The sequence below is a fragment of the Asterias rubens genome, chromosome 10, assembly GCF_902459465.1.
Source record: "Asterias rubens chromosome 10, eAstRub1.3, whole genome shotgun sequence".
Lineage (NCBI taxonomy): Eukaryota > Metazoa > Echinodermata > Asteroidea > Forcipulatida > Asteriidae > Asterias > Asterias rubens.
The window spans coordinates 14,237,383-14,257,277 of NC_047071.1; the positions used below are offsets into that span (position 1 = coordinate 14,237,383).

Sequence of the window (19,895 nt, forward strand, 5' to 3'; positions counted from 1 at the left end):
AGAACAGACATTTACGAAAGAGCATATAGAAATCCTAATCATCAAAGAATTTTTGGATTAGTTTCAGTCGAGATAAAGACCACTCAAAACGGTGGAGCTACCCTAGTTTAATAAAACAAAATGGATAACAAAAATAAACAAATTCCCTGATAATGACACCAGCACAAATCATCCAGAGAATTTGTAGGACATCTTCAAAAACAAACATTTAAAGACCCTAGAACCACCAAGTGCTTTGTTTTTGACATACACTGTCTGTAGTCTTGAGGAATTCAAAATGGTGTGTTTGGGTGTGACCAAGAAAGTCAGACTACAAATCAAATCTAATTCACTCCAGAACTTCTTATTCTTTAAAAATATATTCTACCCTCTACAGACAAATACTCACTCTCGTCAACTGTAGTAGCATCCAACTTGAACCCAACAAACGAATTAGCAGCTTCTTGTGGTACAACAATGAGGGCGCTCTCAGCACCCGGCAATAACGCTGGTTGAATGGTTACTAAACAAGAAAACAAAAGTAGTGCATTTTGTTTAATTTGAACATCCATGTCAGGTTTTTTTTTCAAATAATATCAACATTCCAAAGGCAAACTGAACTAAACTTCAGCTTTCTCTGGAAGACAACCAGACTATACTGACTGAAATGTCAAGTTCTTTTCAGAACTTACACTTCTCATAAGAGAGATTTTACCATACTAGATAAAATACCTGGATTACTGGTTTATATTTAGTTCAAATACAGCTACGTGGAATAGACTTCTAATTCTTTCAGAGGTTAGATTTACTCTATATATCTACATTTATAGGGGATTAAAAGAACCTACGGTATACTTTGCCTTAAAGTATCAGTAATGTTTTTACCGTCTGATGGTCCAAGATAATTCAGTGTTGTCATGGTGATAGTGAATGTTGTATCTCTCTCTAGGAATTGATCGTTGTTCAGCAGAGGCACCTCTTTAGTACACTGTCAAGAATAAACATTCACAAAGAATTACAGATCACAAAATATACTCATTTTAAAGTTTTATAGGCGATGTATAAATAATACCAATATGGGGCAATCTCAGTGGTCTAGTTGGTAAAAACTTGCTCTAGAATTCCAAAAGGTCGTGGGTTTGAATCCTACTCGAGTAAAATGCCTGTGATTTTTTCACAGGCCTCTTGAAAGTACCGAGTATACAGTGCGAACACAAATGGGTGTACGGGTAAAACCAACATTAGCCTAATATTCTTGCTGTTCCCGCTGCTAAAAACACAGGACTCAAACTGCCTCTAACTTCGGGGAAATTTCGGTGGTCTAGTTGGTAAGACATTGCTCAAGGGTCGTTGGTTCGAATCCCACCCGAGTAATATGCCTGTGATATTTTGTCACAGGACTCTGGAAAGTACCGAGTATACAGTGCTAACACACATTGGTGTAAGGGTGAAACCAAAATTAATAACAATTTTTTGATGACATGAAATTTAATTAAGAACTTACAAATTGCATTCCACTCTTGCATTCCACAGAGCCACTGCCAGGAACATAAGCACCAGTGATTCCCTAGAATTAAAAAAAACAAGTAAACGATAATCATTAATTCCTCTCTTCCAAACAGAACCAGCCAGTTTTTTATTCACTGGAATTTTCGTTGGTGGATTTCTCTAGACGAGGTAAACTAATGGAAGGCTGCATAGATAGTCTTCTTGCTCTTGTTTTGTATTTGTTATGTGAATAGGGAACAAACAATAATAATAATGACACAACATTTTAACAGGGTTAATACATCCTGTTTCCACCGATTCAACAAACTAGCAATTTTATAGACCTTTCTATTGCAACATCACAACCTGAGGTTAGAAAGCCATTAATGCAAAATAAAACAAGATAGCAACTGTTTGTAACAATGTTTTTCAAACCAAGTGTTGAATTTACAGAAAACAAAACAACCAATCATGGGAGGAATTTTATTCCATTGAAAACCTGCAGAAAATGTTGAATTTGGTTTCATCTGTAAACACGACCGCGTGTTTTACTAACATTCGGCCGTCCAAGCCAACCATCTCGGTTTGTTTATCAGCAACGGAAAGGGTCTTGAAATTTCAAAGAAAGGATAGTCAAGAATGACCTCTGCGCTTACATCATTATACTCAAGGTCAAAGGTCACCATGACGTCACCCTCTGTGCCTGCTGTACGAGTAATCAAGATCATCAGGAACCGTTTCTTGTCCACGTCCACGCCGACGGTTTGGTTGTCTTGATGAACGCTGAAGACACCGTGTGGATTGTCGTTAGGTCTACGGAGGATCAAGAGCGAAATAATAAATTGTTTAACCCTGCGAGCAGCCCTGAAATGAACATGCTGGACCCACTGGGCGGGATCGGAAGGCAGATTGTATTACGGGTAAATAACTGTGTTTGGGGGCACACTTCTTGTTCACTACTAATAGGCTTATTCAAAGGATTAACTTTTTGTGTACACAGTAGGATTTTTTTGTGCACATTATAATGGGTCCATAATAGACTGCCATCCCAAACTATTTTGTCAACCTCTGAGTTTACCCACGAAGAAATCACTACAGTTTATGAAAGAGTGATGTTTAAAAGCAGTGGACACTATTGGTAATTGTCAAAGACCAGTCTTCTCACTTGGTGTATCTCAACATATGCACAAAAAACAAACCTTTGAAAATTTGAGCTCAATTGGTCGTCGAAGTTGCGAGATAATAACGAAAGAAAAAACACCCTTGTCACGCGAAGTTGTGTGCTTTTAGATGGTTGATTTCGAGACCTCAAATTCTAAATTCGTGGAAAACTACTCCTTTCTCGAAAACTATGTCACTTCAGAGGGAGCCGTTTCTCACAATGTTTTATACTATCAACCTCTCCCCATTACTCCTTACCAAATGAGGTTTTATGCAAATAATTATTTTGAGTACATTGTAATTACCAATAGTGTCCACTGCCTTCAAAGCCATTGGACCCTTTCGGTAAACAGTATTGTCCAAGGCCCACACTTCGTGTATCACAACTTCTATATCAAATAACAAACTTGTGAAAATTTGGGCTTAATCGGTCATCGGAGTCGGGAGAAAATAACGGGAAAACCCACCCTTGTATCCGCGCGTTTTGCCGTGTCATGACATGTGTTTAAAATAAATCCGTAATTCTCGTTAACGAGAATTGATATTGTTTTACTGTTTTCTCAAAAAGTAAAGCATTTCATGGAATAATATTTCAAGAGAAGTATTTCACCACTACCTTCTGTAAACCCTGTAAGTTATTTGTAAATCTGTGAACTTTTTTTTTTTTTTTTTCTGTACCGAAAGGGTCCAATGGCTTTAAGGGTAGTTCAAAAAAACAAATTTTCGAAATTGATGCACACATTTTGTAGTTATTGAAAAAAAGTATGAAGCTGGTCCTTCCTTGTTGTACACGTATGACAATATTGCTTTATATGCAACAAGAAGCACACTCACTGTACGTAAAACGTTGAGACGTTAAACTGGGGGTCAAGCTCCGCCCCTCCGTCCACAGAGACTAGAACCAGCTTGAAGAGTTCTCTGAGCTCAGGTATCTGGTCCGGCAGTACGGACAGGAGGATCTGGGTGTTAGCCACACCGTCTGGGATGTAGAGGGTACCGTTAGAGGGTGAGACGTCGACGCTGATTCCACCCCGAGAATCTTGCACTTGCCAATGGACCTACATCATTGGTTAACGGAAGAAAAGAAAGATGTGTGATAGGTTGTTGAAAAAAAACCTGAACTGTGAGCGCAAAGCATAAAAGCGTGTGAGCGTGAAGCCTGCTTACATACAGTTATCTTTGGTTAAATCTGGAGCGTTCTATATGTTTTTATCCCCATGTGAATTTGATGATTTTGATCTTCACTATTTGATCATGAACTTGATCTTAACTATAAAAAAAACATTAAAAAAATTATATAAATTGTTTTTTAATATAATAAAACATAAAAAAGAAGACTTTGAACATTTTTTGCTTGCAGAGAAGACGCGATGAAAAAAAAGGGGGGGAAAGAGAAAAAAAAGGCATTTTGTTGCGGGGGTCTAACGAGATATGGCCCCAGTTAACGTACATTAACATCACCAATGACTCCCTCGCGACGTCTCACTGGGAAGGACACAGTCAGCGATCCCCCATCTACAGGTTCCTCAAAGCTACGCTGATTCACTGATTCTCCGTAGAATCGGACCACACCATTAGGATCACCATACTTTAGGATCTAAGATGGGAAAAGAATAAGATACAAACAATTGGCATTGAAGGCAGAAATTTTCACAGGTTTGTTATTTTATGCATATGTTGAGATACAACAAGTGAGAAGACTGGTCTTTGACTATTACCAATAGTGTCCACTGTCTTTGATAAATAGTGGCGTGTCGTGGCCTCGCAGTCTAGTTCACTAGACCCAACCAATTTGTTTTCCCTGTGGATTTTTGTCACAGAACTCCAGAAAGTACCATGTATTCAGTACTTGATACACATCGGTGTAGGGTTAAAACCAATTTCACACTGTACCTTTTTTTGAAATGGAGAGGAATTCAACAGGCAATTTATTAAAAATTGTTCTGGTAGGTTTGCCCCAGCTTAACGAGCAATGAAGAGCTGTTGATAGTATAAAACATTGTGAGAAACGGCTTCCTTTGAAGTAATGTACTTTTCGAGAAAGAAGTAATTTTCCACGAATTTGATTTTGAGACCTCAGATTTTGAATTTGAGGTCTCGAAATCAACCATCTGAAAGAACCCAACGTCGTATGACATGGGGTTATTTTCTTTCATATTATCTCACAACTTCCTCGACCAATTGAGCTAAAATTTTCAAAGGTTTGTTATTTTATGCATATGTTTGGATACACCAAGTGAGAAGACTGGTCTTTGACAATTACCAATAGTGTCCACTGTCTTTATTGTAAATCTGTGGACATTTGTCTTTTGTTTCAGACAATAACTTCAAGAGGAAGGTTGCAGTTTACCTTAAGCGTTGCACTGCCAGTCGTTTCACTGATCTCTCCTGCACCAACCACTTGATAAATCTCAACAATAAACACTTCCTCTATCTCCGGCCCAGGGTACGGTTTGACCCTCAACGTGAACCCTTTAGCTCCTCGCTCGATGGGGTTAAAAGTCACAGACCCCTGGAGCTGGCCATTAGCAGTGGAGATGTCGCTGGTGTCTGGTGGGAGGCTTTTGGAGTTGGGGCCGAGGATTCGCCAGCGCACCTGGGAAGGAAATGAATGTGAATAAATAACTGATGCATTCTTCTAAGAAGAAAGTATACTTTTGGTATTATGAACCGTTTTGTTGTTTTCCTATTTAAATATAGATATATACAACAAAACTGACCTTTGACAATATTGTTTCAAAAGGTGTTCCTGTTTTTGATAAAGTTATGTCCATGCACAAGGAATAATTCGTAATTGGAATATACAATCCTCATACTCAAATTTTGGGCCATAAAAACTGATTTATTTTTTAACAATCACACAACATCAAAGTGAAAAGATTCTCAAAATGCTTCATGCTATCGAAGCTGCTGTTCTTCTAACCCAGTAAAAAAAAACAATCCATTAATTTTAAGAGTGATAACAACTATAAACTTTCTCATTAAGAACTAGTAATCTCGCATGAATCAAACTTACATCAGCGCCAGTCAAGTATTCATCAATCCCTCCCGAGAGCTCAATGGTGAACTCAATATCCCTACTAATCTCTGGATTAGCGATAATCCTCTCCAACTCCATGACAGAGAATCCGATTAATCCGTCCGGTCCGTCGCTCTTCATGATGACCACCGTCGCCGTCAGATTCCTCCCGAGAACAGCGCCCCCTTGTGCTCCACTCAGGGTCACTTCAAAGACTTCGGAAAACTCCTTTAATTGGTCGTCGATGATGGCTATGCTGATCGACCCCTCGGACTGACCGTCCAGAAAGATGACCTCGCCATCCGTCAGTGAGTAATCCACCCCATCAGGGGTCGCTGTTATACTTCTGGAGGTGTACGACACTCGTACGAGGCCGAAGGTACCGGCTGTGCGAACCACTGGTATGACGGCTGTCCCAACTCCCTCCGAAACTAAAACAAAATCACCAAGATGAAATTTGATAAATAAAGCACTTTCTCAACTACTTTATATAGTACTTTGTTTTAAAATTTCAATAATTCAAATGTTCAGGTGAGGTTTGCGGTTGCACCGTGTGTAAATATCTTTTGAGTTGTGTTGGTTCTGAAATAAACCGGTGGTTGAAAACTTTGGTTCTTTTCAGAACCACCACTACTCCAAAGAGATTTACACACGGTGCTACTACAAACCTCACCTGATTATACTCACACCCTGCAAAGTTTCAAATCCTACTTAATTGAAATGTTGAAAAAAACTGTCACACCGTATTGGCAAAATGTTTAAATAGAAATTTTCTTTAAGGAAGTTGTTATGAGAAGAGATCTGGTGCAACAAATGAACATTACGAGGCATTTTGGCTGGTACAGAGATGCCAACATTGAATTTTAAAAAAGAGTAGCATCTCCCAAATGTTAAAGGCGAGCGCATCTTGGGCTCCCTAAACCGATCTTTCTATTACTATCTACAATGCAAATAAGTTCATTTTTAGGCATTGTTGTGAAATAACAATTACCTGTATGCATCAACAGAACAGCTACAAATGTTTATAATGGCCAGTGAAAAAAAAATTGAAAAAAAAAAACTGATTTCCCTCATCTTCTGACTATGTTTCAAAAATAAATGTAACATAAAAAAGGGTGGCCTTACTTAAATGTAAAATAAAAAAGGGTGGCCTTACTTAAATGTTTTTGTTTTAATGATCAGAAACGCAACAACAAGCTATTGGGAGAGTGAGGAGGAAAAAAAAAAAAAAAAAAAAAAAAAAAAAACCGTGTCCGGATTTTGGGCAAAAAATACGTGTCCGTATTTTGGGCATTGTCTGGGCATTGTCTGGACATCGGCGCAACAATTACTGGTAGGAAAACATGGAAACTGTCTAGCTTAGACCTCACAGGCCACTCAGTTGAAGGTATTTTTGTTCAGAAGGTCTCCTTTTTTTGTCGCCATTATTTCGTACTTTTTTTGCCAAGCTTCGATAAAGTACATGTACAGCCAGCGTGGGCACAATAATAGTGGATACATGAGGAATGAGGTTACTGTGACACGTTAGCTCACACACAACCTCATTCCCCACGCACGTGTGCACTATTCCCCCCATCGTGTAATAGAGATCAATGGGTACGATCTTGCAGAAATGCACTAGCGTAAAAAATGCACACTCAGCCGGCCAGCCAGCGGGGGAGGGCACGCAACAATCATGCCGTCGAGACACGTACATTGTTCGAGTGAATTCGCCGCTATTATTCAACACCGCGTTCTAAAATTAAAAGTGTTTTTTCCTTTTCTGTTACAATTGTTTTGATATCTTTCTTAATTTTTATTTCCACTTAATAGTTCATTAGTTGTTTGCATGTATTGTACGATTTAATAAAATTATATTGGCCGGCTTGTTTAGCGTGTTTTATTGAGTATTATCGTAGCGTCGTAGTCACGGCTCGAAATCGTATTTGCTACGCCCAAATCGTGTATGTTGGTATCTCTGCTGGTATCTTGTTTGTGCTAAGCATGATATATTTCAGCTGAATCAATTTTTGTTTTTAACAGCTTTATGACTTTGTTGTAATATCTTACATTCAAATACTGAGGACTGGGCAAACTCTATGATTCCCTCTGCGTTATCATTGGCTTGGATGGTGACTGTCTTCACACTGAACTGACCAATCAGAGGAGGCATATCCAGCTGTAGACCGCCTTGTATTGTGTAGTCGTTGTTACTGAAAAAAAAAAAAATATTCTAAAATTATTATTTGCCAAGCGTTTCCACTCTAGTAGAGTCTTTTTCAAAGGCTAAACAACACAATCAATAACAGTTGGTGTTAAATAATGTATCAAATGTCAACTAAGAATCAAAGAGTCAACATGATTATTGTTGCGGCAGTACGAAAATGTTGCATCTAGATTTTGCAAGAACATTGTATCTCAAACAAAATACTCTGTACAAAAACGCTGTATCTCGGCTCGTACTCGTTTTGAGTGTAAACTCTGGCAATCTTAAGCGAGATACAACGTTATGCCAAAGTCGGTGCTCACAGCGGCTGGAGAAGTTCAATAGAAGTGAGGTTGACTAGGAATGACTCCGGACCCTCTGGGAGATTATCGGGAACCAGACTAATCTTGATTGTATTCATGTCGACTCCATCACTGAAAATAAGATCTGTAATAGAGAAATGTGAACATTTATCAACAATATAAATAGTTTCTCTTTGCTATTAACAGAATCTTCACAACAATTTTTATTTTGTTAAAATCACTACTCACTATGAATGAAGATGTATGCAATTTAATACCTGTAGAAGTTTCAGCTTCATTAGTCAACACGATTTTGAGGGGAAAAAAGGTGAACATCACAGAGCAATGTTTTCTGGAGAGTTGCGAAAAACGGCACATGCTAAAATTATTTTCATCTCACTGAGACAAAAAATTGCTTTTCGTGAAATTGTTTTACTAATTTCTCAATAACTACCGTACCTCAGCAAGTAATATTTGAAAGGAAGCTTTCTACTATCATTATCTTTAAATTGTGTAAGTTTAATGTCAATCTGTGGACGTTTGTGTTTTGTGTCGTACAAAAAGTACCCAAACCCTTTAAGAAGAATGATTGAGTTATGTACCAACCTCCGCTATCCTCTATGTAGTCCTCACCAGGTAGAGCCGAGATCTGCTTGGTTGTGTAGCTCACTTTCACTGAGCCAGATATTCCAGCATTACGTACAACCACCAAGCTTGCCTACAAAAAGAAAAACAAAATCAAAATTTGTGGCTATAGGAAGTTCGAATCTTAGCAATCCAAAGGTTGTAGGTTTGAAACCTACCGAGTTATTGGCCTGTGGAAGGTTTTTTCTTCTTCACAGAACTCAGGAAAGTACAGAGTATTTACAGTGCTTAATAATATATATAATAAAGTATGTTCTTTATCTCCGATGTAAAATTTAAATCTGTTAGAGTCAAATTTGCAGTCAATGTCCACCGCCTATAAATCTCATTTTATTCTCATTTCATTTATTAATTCTGGTTGTGAAGACAAGAACTCTCAGAAAAGCAAACTTAATCAATGTACTACCCAAGACAAAATTTGTTAAAGGGCAAACAAATCAGAAATCAGACTTAAGTAGGAAAAGTATAATGTCTTTCAGAATTTCATGGGAAACTGCACCATGAAATCTTTTTGTAACTTGCAAAATCTTCACAAACTCAAAGAGTTTTTCCCGAGTACTTGTAAAACATCTTCTGACCTGAGGCAAGTCTTCACTGATCGTCACCTCCAGGGGACCAGTGAACTCAAATATCCCATGAGGGTTATCGCTAGCGATGACGACGACGGTCGCTTGATTGACGGTGGAATCGGGGTCGATACTTGCACCTCCTGTGACTGATGAAAGCTGGAGGACGTAGGTCTGCTTGGTCTCTGGGATTGCATCATCAATGGTCTGTGGAAGAACAATTATAAGACCTTCATTGTAACGCGGCCATTTTGATTTTCTCCTATACAAAATGACTGAACCGAAATGAGGCTGTATGGGGGAAGAAGTCTGGTGCCTCTCAGCCTCATAAGACAATGGCTGTTATTATTCATTGGATAAAGGGAACTTAAAAGAGGGTATCAACAAACTTTATTCCATGAAAGCAAATAGAATTGTTCTTCTTGTAGCCCCTTACAGAGAGTTGCCTTAAGCCTTGTTTGGGGTGAACTTGCATTAAAGGCACTGGACTGGTAATTGTCAAAGACCAGTCTTCTCACTTGGTGTATCTCAACATACGCATAAAATAACAAACCTGTGTAAATTTTAGCTTGATTGGTCGTCGTCGGAGTGTGCTTTCAGATGCTTGATTTCGAGACCTCAAATTCTAAACTTGAGGTCTCGAAATCAAATTCGTGGAAAATTACTTCTTTCTCGAAAACTACGTCACTTCAGAGGGAGCCGTTTCTCACAATGTTTTATACTACTAAACACCTCTCCCCATTACTAGTAATCAAGAAAGGTTTTGTGCTAATAATTATTTTTAGTAATTACCAATAGTGTCCACTGGCTTAAACAAAAATGTGTACAAAAAAAATCAGGGAAAGCGTGTGATTTCAACAGTACCTGGAGATTAATGGTTGCATTTTGCTGTAGATCTTCAAACACCACCATGCCTGATGTCTGGGTGAACGTTGATGTGTCTCGAGGGATAAGCTGCCAATTCACAGTCACCTTACCGAAGATTCCTGCCCCTCGTGTCAATCTGAAACAACAAAGTCAACGACGCTAGTTAATATTTCAACGACGCTCGTTAATATTCAGTCAAGTCAAACAGTAATGAGCTTCGCTATTTACCAGATCACGATGAAAATAAATACATAACTATGATTGCCAAAATATTGCTTCAGAACATCGTCAACCCACAGTCTGTCTGTCCATTGATCCATCTATCTATCTGTGTCCTTACTGTATCATAGCTGTGCCAGCGTTATCATCCATTGGTTCACTTATCAGGACGTATCTAGACGGAGGCAGGATAGCGATGACCCCTGACCTATCACCACCCCACCCTCAGCCATCTACCACTCCTCAGTCTATCTGTCCATTGACCTATCTACCTATCTATCTATCTATGTCCTTACTGTATCATAGCTGTGCCATCGTTATCATCCATTGGTTCACTTATCAGGACGTATCTAGACGGAGGTAGGATAGCGATGACCCCTGATGACCCATCGTCTGGCTGAATCACGATCGTAGTCGTACCTACACATCATAAACAAAAATATCAAGAAAATCTCATGGTTGATTTTAAAATCAATAGATTGTAATCAGCTGCATTCAGCTGAAACTTTCCACATGTGACTTTTATTGTATCTTTCTTTATAATTCTGTCTACATTGGCAAAACCAGTATATGACCCAAAATCTGCCTTTAAGAAAGAAAACTCGAATTGGTTACTCATATAACTCACCAAAGACAGGTGAGATTTCTGCATCATCAGTTGCTGATATGATACTCAGAGTGTATCTCTCTTCTCCCTCTAACACATCATCCTGTGTGGCTCGTAGGGTAAAAGTACGCCTAGTGGCACCCTGTAACATAGAAATCAATACCCAATTGGGTATAATATGTAAGGAGAAGGGCAAGGCTAGCATGGAATGAAAGTACGCCTAGTGGCACCCTGTAACATAGAAATCAATACCCAATTGGGTATAATATGTAAGGAGAAGGGCAAGGCTAGCATGGAATGAAAGTACGCCTAGTGGCACCCTGTAACATAGAAATCAATACCCAATTGGGTATAATATGTAAGGAGAAGGGCAAGGCTAGCATGGAATGAAAGTACGCCTAGTGGCACCCTGTAACATAGAAATCAATACCCAATTGGGTATAATATGTAAGGAGAAGGGCAAGGCTAGCATGGAATGAAAGTACGCCTAGTGGCACCCTGTAACATAGAAATCAATACCCAATTGGGTATAATATGTAAGGAGAAGGGCAAGACTAGCATGGAATGACAGTCCTTAGTTTATCCCGGACCAATAACATGTAAGGCTCATCAGGCTGGTTCATTGGTACTCAACGAATACGAATAGTTCTGATCCCCCTGGTCAGCTGGTCAGGAAGCAAGTCTAACACATTACACAAACAATAACAATGCAATTAACAATAATACAAACTAACATTACTTAGGATAGAGGTGGGTTTTTAATGAGATTCGAAAGAGCTCAGGGTATTGACTGATCAAACAGATTGAGGAAGACGGTTCCAGTATTTTGGCCCAGTTGCTGCAAAATCGTTAGAGCCTACATTTGTACGTGATCGTGGGGTATTCAATTCAACAGCTGAAGTGGATCTTAAACTATACAAAGACTGGCGGGTTGTGGAGAAGGTTGCAAAGATAAGTTGGAGCTTGATCAGATAATGATTTATATGTAAGTACTACATTCTTGTACTAGATTCTTAGCAAAACTGGTAGCCAATGCAGGGTCTGATATAAACTTGATGATAACAAACCTACCTCTTGGAATGTGAGTGATCCCTGCGTTGGTGATAAATCCGTGCTGCCCAGAGGCTCCAAAGCCCAGTCAACTACAACGGTGCTCTGCGTCCCCTGGCTTCTCTCAACGATTAACGTGACTTGACCGTTAGGGTCTGAGGGACTCAATGATTCCATCACAGTCTCCTGAGATCACAAACAGATCAAGATAGAAATAGAGAAATTCACAAAATTTACATCTTACATGTCATATGTAATTCTTGTTTCATGATGAAGAACCAACTGCTAAAACATAGGATTCAAACTGCCTCTAGCTACCGAGCAATCTCTGATGTCTAGTTGGTAAGTTATTGCTCTAGAACTACAAAGGTCGTGGGTTCGAATCCCACCCAAGTAATTTTTTCACAGAACTCAGGAAAGTACTGGGTATTCAGTGCCAACACACATTGGTGTAAGGGTGTAACCAACAATATAGTTGATAAAGAACTATACGCTCCGTGTTTGTTCTTAAAGCCATTGGACCCTTTTGGTATTAAAACAGTATTGTCCAAGGCCCACACTTTGTGTATCACAACTTCTATATAAAATAACAAACCTGTGGAAATTTAGGCTCAATCGGTCATCGGAGTCGGGAGAAAATAACGGGAAAACCCACCCTTGTATCCGCACGTTTCGCCCTGTCATGACATGTGTTTAAAATAAATCCGTAATTCTCGATATCGAGAATTGATATTGTTTTACTGTTTTCTCAAAAAGTAAAGCATTTCACGGAATAATATTTCAAGAGAAGTCTTTCACCACTTTCTTCTGTAAACCCTGTAAGTTAGTTGTAAATCTGTGATTTTTTTTTTTTTTTTTCTGTACCGAAAGGGTCCAATGGCTTTTACTGATGTTTGATACACACTGTGTGCACAGTGGTGGGAGAGGGGGAGGGGAAACACAAGATGAATACGGTGTTGGAATACAGAATTTCTCTTCAGTGCCTTACCTGAGTGTACAGGAAACCGAAGAGTCCTTTCGGTGAGTCATTCTTTAGGATTTTAATAATGACCGACGTCTCAGCACCGAGGACAGCGCCACCGGTTGGATTGTGAAGGGACACCGTGAAGCGCTTTGGAAACAAATGAAATCAGAAAAAACAACACATAGTAGTACATTTTAAGCTGGGATTGTGATGTATTTAATAAGTATTTATGACATAAAGGTACCTGGCGAAAGTTCGATTCAATTCAATTCAGATACTTCTATGAAAAATAATGACAAGTACATTACACGCTTGACTCTTTTATAAATTGAGTTGTAAATGGCCCATTTTGAGTTCATACAGTAATTATAGAGTATTAATAATGATGTCACTATGATGTCATGATTCACTTACCTCATCATTCTCGTAGATTGTATCATCAATTATGGAAATCTCAATAAAAGCCTCTTTCTGTGAAAAAAAAAAGAAAAAAAAGGAAGAGTTATTTCAAATAATAAATATAAAAAATAAACTAGGAATTGAAAAGAGAGAGAGTCAGAAAGAAAATGGTTTCTTGATATAGATAAAGAGACAAAGGGGATGGAAGGGGGTGATTTAACAAAACAAATTTTTGAAAGCAGTTTGCAAATCTATTAACACCTGAGATATTTGTCACAAAATGTTGATAATTTAGCAATTTACAAAACAAACTAAAGTTTTGCAGTAACACCATTCTCTCCAGCAAGTGATTTTGACAGTAACCATTAGTGTAAGAATGGTCTATTTTTTTTTTGAAATATTTTATGGGGACACAGAACCTTTAGGTTATAGGAAAAATTACATTTTCCTCCTCCATTTATTTTTTATATCACTTTTAAGTGTAATTTTATTGAACTTGTGGGGAGAAAAAAAATAACAATACAAAAAATAATGTTTTTTTTTACATAACTATAATAACTCCTTATTTTGGTTGCTATTTTTATTTCCGAGATAAATTTGTTGAAAGTTTTTGTACCTGTCCTTCAATGAATGTGACATTTCCCGAGAGAGGTGAGAAGTCGGCCGTGCTGGCAGACACCGTTGTAGCTAGCCAGTTGACTCCGACTTGACCGAACGCTCCAGCTGTACGCTTTACTGGGAGACTTAATACACCACTAGTCCCTGAGCCTTCGTAGACCTCAACGTCACCGGCAGAATTCTATAAAAATTAAGAACAATCCATTTAGTCATTATAGCAGAGCAATTTAATATTTTATTAGTCATCTTAAAAAGTACATGAAATTCCTTTTCTTGGTATCTCAGATGCTCTGGATATCCTACAAAACAAATAAAGGTATAATCAGTTAATTGAAGTAAACAAACAATGAAGTTTACTCTTCAATATGTATAGATATATCTCTGTTAAGAGCAATTCCATAATTACATAACTATACTGGCCAGAAGTATCTGAACCATGGTTTAAGATAATGGTTCGAAACCCACCTAGGGCCAAAGCCTCACAGGTTTCCAGGCATTTTATCATAAGGAATTTCCCCCATTGACAATATTGCTGGAAAGAACCGTTCATTCCAACTCTGTTGAATTTCTTGAAATTGCAATAACAGTATGTTTGACAAATTTGTTACTTTCTCTCGTAACAATTTTGTTTTGTGCTGAATTGCAAAAAAACAAACTTTAATTCATCGCAACATAAAATATAATTGGTTTTTGAAGAAAAAAATTCAATCAAATCCTATTTTATATAAAATTGAAAGTTTTCAATTACAACAATGTGGAAGTCGATCGTTAAAACTTTTAGCATCAATCTTCAAAAGTTATTACTTATTAGTATTTGATCTACCGCTACACTTTATTTCCAATTATTTCTTGACATCCTAACCTTGGTTGCATTTAGCTCTAAGATCCCATTTGCGTTATCGTTCTGCGTGATCGTAATCTCAGCCACGTCCTGATCGTGCTTGATGCTGGGTGCCGCTCCACCAACAGGGGTACCAGTGATGAGGTCAACGGAGGTCAAGTTTACAAGGAATGTCTCAGGTCCTTCAGAATCGGTATCCTGCAAAACATATTTAAAAAAAATCATCTTTAATGGCACTGGACATCTTTGGTAATTGTCAAAGACAAGTCTTCTCACTTGGTGCATCCCAACATATGCATAAAATTACACATCTGTGAAAATTTTGACTCAAATGGTCGTCGAATTTGCAAAAGAATAATAAAAGAAAAAACAGAAATTTGTTTGCATTCAGATGTTAAGTTAAGTCTGAAGGTAGCAGGTTCAAATCTCTCAATTTGTCTTTGTTCAACTTCAAATTATCTAGAAATTTTCAATAGAATATCACTTACAGGTAGGATTGTGATGGTCAACAATGCGGAAGTAACTCCGTCCTCCATTCTTACAAGGCTGTCTTGAGACACAAAGTCTCGATTCGGCACGGCTTGTTTCAAGGCAGGCAGCTCGGACGCACTGGATGTCCTACAAAATAAACAAAGATATAATCAATCACACGAAGTCAAATTGAAGTTTGTAAGTCACTGTTAAGTGCAATTCCATGATGATAGCACTACACTGGCTAAAATTATTACAAATCTTGTTTTAGACAATGGTTTGACACCCACCTATGGCCAAAGCCTTACAGGTTTCCAGTCAATACCTTTATCATAAGGATTTCCCCCAATTGGGGATTTCCTCCCGCTAATACTGTACATAACTTTACTTTATCATCTTATAAAAATCTCAGACCAAAACATAACGAGGTAACATCGTTTACTTCTGCTGCCCCTTCATTGTTGAAAAATGTTCTCCATCACTGGCTTTGTTCAAAACTTCCCTCAAGACTCGCCTAACGAGGACTGCATTCTCCCCTTTCTCGTTGTGTGGCTATGCCATGAGCGTCTTAAGCGTGTTATGATAAATACAGGCACACTAGAAATGTTCATATTATTATTATTATTATTATTATTATTATTATTATGTTCTCTTCACAGGTATCTACAGGGTCACAGTGCTAGTCCCTTTGTTTCTTTACCATATAAATAAAATTAAGTTCTTACCTGTATCTGATATTGACTGCCCCCGTCGAACCCTGCTCTCTAAGAACATGTAGAACCACTGTCCCCGACGGCTGCGATCCCTCTGGTTCATTCACAACGCTAAACAGCGAATTCAGAGTCCACGCAAACACGCCGTGAGGAGAGTCGTTGGCTAGGACAGTCAACGATGCCGCGCTGTCTACCTCACTGATCCTAGCCCCACGGCCAGGGTGAGTGGTGCCGGGGTTGACTATACTCGTTAGCTGAATGGTTGAGGTTTCATCGAGCTCTGGGAAAGAGTCCGCTGTGACAGTGATGACAATGGCGGCCGTGTCAACGCCATTGGCAAATTCCACCTGAAAATACAAATGTTTTTGATATAACTCCTGAAACCAATTAGGCTTGTTTTCTTCTGTATTACAGTACACAACCTTCCACATACAAGAATTCATGAATAAAGTTGTTGCAGTTATCACCAGACTCTAGTTCATAAGCGACACACTACAGAACACTCACCATTCCAGACGTGGGTCTGATGTCATTTCCTTCATGCTCGCCGTTAGCTTGCCATGCGACGACAACGACACCCGCAGTGCCTCGCTGTCTCTGTAGAGTCAGTATAACAGCAGTGTCTGTAGCTCGCTCCGTAGCTTGTAGAAACAGCGAGTCCTAAATATGACATGATAATAATAATAATAGCTAGTATTTAGTGTGCTCTCCATAATACACTATATCACAGCGGTTACACAAGATAATAATACACAACATACAACTGAATTTCATCAGAAAAGGTATATACACATTGTTAGAAAGGGATATGAAAAAGAAAAGGTCTTAAGTTATCTATACAGGGAGGAGGTAAGTTTCTTAAAGAGTTTCTTATATTGGTCTGTGGAATTAACAATATAAAAATAAGTACGTTTGATTATTCCCAAACAAATCACCTCTGTATATATTGTAACGATCTCAGCCCCAATAAAAATATTGAAAGAAATCCCAGCCGAGCGGCCAATTACAAAAAAAAAAAAAAAAAAAAAAAAAGGACTATCCTCCTTCCTTTTTTTAAAAGTTTTTCAAAAAGTGTGGACGCTAAACATATTTTTTTTCCTCCTTAATTTGTGATACATCTTTAGCAAAAGATGTTACACTGACAGACCTGTGCGAATGCTATAATCCCATGAGCGTCGTCGTTGGACAGAATGTCGACCTGAACGGAGTTCTGTTTCCCCAACTCGGCTCCGCCTGACGGATTACTCAGGACGAGGCTGAACTGCTCGTCATCTTCCGGCTGGTCATCGTTCAGTATCATTCCTGCAACGGTCAGCGCTGTATTCTCAGGGTTAAAGGTTAATCTTCCAGATCTGAATGATAATAAGAGAAATCAATTGAAAGATTGCTTTAAGCCTACGATTAAAGGCACTAATTGTCAAAGACCAATATTATTCTCACTTGGTGTGTCCCAACATATGCATAGAATAACAAACCTGTGAAAATTTTGGCTAAATTGGTCATCTAATTTGCAAGAGAATAGTAGTAGGTATCCGTCCGTCACTACTGACGATGGACTGCGCCCGGGGGTTGTCCTCTCTCTTGCAGCTGCAGCTATGGCTGAGAAGTCTGATTCTTGCATGGCAGTCTCTGCCACAGTTGTTGCAGACATAAAAAAGACTTCAGGCCTGATGTATTTTAATATTTGAGTGAGTAATTACCTCTTTCTCAAAAACTACGTTACTTCAGAGGAAGCTGTTTCTCACAATGTTTTATACTATCAACAGCTCTCCATAGCTCGTTACCAAGTAAGTTTTTACGCTAACAATTATTTTGAGTAACTACCAATAGTGTCCAGTGCCTTTAAGGGATTAGATCATTTAGGATTAAGGGATGAGCCCATCTAGGATTGAAGGATTAGCTCATCCATTAAGAGATAAGGGATAATATCAGTCTCCTGACGATGACTAGAGCAAGCTAGTTGAAACGTTGAGACCAATTTCAGAACTGACTCCGCGGCAGTACAGTTAATTACGATCCTATAAGCTAAAGTAGTAGTCCAGTCTAATTTCTATACCATCCGCCCTGGTAATAGTTAAAAAACAGGACAGTTCTTTTCAGAACTGAGAAGTCTCCCGAACCTCCGATTATCTACTCCACGGCAGTAGAATAAAGCAAGACAGTTCCCTAAGAACAACTCTACCTGGCAAGTAGATACACACATGGTGTTACCGCAAACCAAATATACAATATCAACTCTTATCAGTACATTGAGAAAATTGCTTAATATCAGATTATTTACACAGAATAAAATCACCATGGTAGAACACTTGAAAGAAAGAAATCGCAAACCTTGAAACAAAATCTGAAGTTGAGGAAACGAAAGTCATCAAAGCGATCTCTGAATCCACCGCGGAGACCCCACTCTGCAGATTAGCAGACGCTAACATCACGACCTCACGTCCGTTGTACTTGGTGAAGGATAGGGGTGTTATGTCCGACGCAGGGGCTGCCGATAATGACTCCATGAACAGCGCAGTGAAGGGCTCCCAGAAACGGATCTGTGAGTCACCGTCGACGCTGGATATCGCTAGGTATCTTGTGTCATCAGGGGTGAGGAACGTGGCGACAGACTGGGCCCCCTGGGTGGGGATCGCTTGATGGAAGATGAAGCTGCTCGTCGATGGGTTCCAACGGTAGACGTAGGAGTCCACATTTGATGATCCATCTAGAATGATTAAAATCAAGGTTCAACATCATTATTCCATTTACAGATAAAGAACAAACTCATGATTTTCGGAGATGTGGTTTTTCAGGTTGTTAAATCCAGTGAATGTCTACAAATCCAACGTTTACTGGGAAAAGCAAGAATAATGTTTCTAAAAGGAACATAGAAATAACTGATGTGTATTTTCTGACTTTCTCTCTATTCATGTATTTCCACCTGACTGCAATATGTTACACTTTTATACCTCTCCATGTGTGCTGGGTCATCATTTAGCCTTTGAGAAAGACTCGGCTAGGGTCGAAACGCCAAACCATTAACTATTTTTTCTGGCATTTTATTAATTTGGAAACAAACAGCTTCCATTTGATACACTGGCTTGTATAATAACATTCCTGACTAATAACATTCCTGACTTGATTGGCAGCATATTGCGCCACAGCACCCCTAAACCATTACATGGTGCTATGTATGTGGAGTAGGTCTCATAATTCAAAACCAAGTCTCACATACTTTGCAGTAAAAATACTGAAAGTTTGAAGCACCTTGAGCATCACTGAGTGACAGATATGAGTGCTAAACGGACGATGTGACCTATGTTTACATTCAAACTGCCCTCTGTTGACACAACACTGTACAAGTCATTTTTCGCCGGGCAAAAAATGGCACGATTCTGGTACTTTCTAGCTGGCTGCCAAAACACAAAAGTTTTGCCCGAATCATGTTATGGTTTTCGAGTGACGTCAGAGGTCACACATCTATAAGAAAACACTGATATTATTACTTACCATCACCTCTACTATTAGCAAACACCAGGTAGGTTGCTGTACCGATACTAAAGGAGTCTACATCAGTAGCTCCTAGGGTGTCTAACTGCTGCTCCTCGGTAAGTAGTCCACTCACCCACTTGTACACAACAGATCTGAAATCAAGATCAAATATAGGTATACCTTTAACAATAATAATAATATAGAGTATTTGTAAGGTGCCAAAAACTACCAAATTAAAGTGCTCAAGGCGCACAAGAGTGAATTTCGCATAAGCAAAGAAAGAGCAAAATTAGACAAAGAACAATTACAGATAAGCCATATTAAACA

General features: G+C 38.8%; 1 protein-coding gene across 1 annotated transcript in view; it reads right to left on the minus strand.

The window, feature by feature from the left end:
* The window catches only part of LOC117295336 (adhesion G-protein coupled receptor V1-like), an 88,065-nt gene that overhangs the window by 20,680 nt on the left and 47,490 nt on the right, over positions 1-19,895 (minus strand). Inside the window, 26 exon segments of the mRNA XM_033777923.1 lie at positions 389-502; positions 865-967; positions 1,484-1,546; positions 2,124-2,280; positions 3,463-3,686; positions 4,079-4,225; positions 4,979-5,224; positions 5,645-6,078; positions 7,697-7,839; positions 8,156-8,279; positions 8,741-8,852; positions 9,358-9,552; positions 10,210-10,348; positions 10,728-10,851; positions 11,060-11,180; positions 12,110-12,274; positions 13,077-13,199; positions 13,467-13,523; positions 14,068-14,250; positions 14,932-15,108; positions 15,399-15,528; positions 16,107-16,441; positions 16,602-16,754; positions 17,242-17,446; positions 18,426-18,801; positions 19,587-19,720. Of these exon segments, the coding sequence (XP_033633814.1) occupies positions 389-502; positions 865-967; positions 1,484-1,546; positions 2,124-2,280; positions 3,463-3,686; positions 4,079-4,225; positions 4,979-5,224; positions 5,645-6,078; positions 7,697-7,839; positions 8,156-8,279; positions 8,741-8,852; positions 9,358-9,552; positions 10,210-10,348; positions 10,728-10,851; positions 11,060-11,180; positions 12,110-12,274; positions 13,077-13,199; positions 13,467-13,523; positions 14,068-14,250; positions 14,932-15,108; positions 15,399-15,528; positions 16,107-16,441; positions 16,602-16,754; positions 17,242-17,446; positions 18,426-18,801; positions 19,587-19,720 (4,484 nt within the window).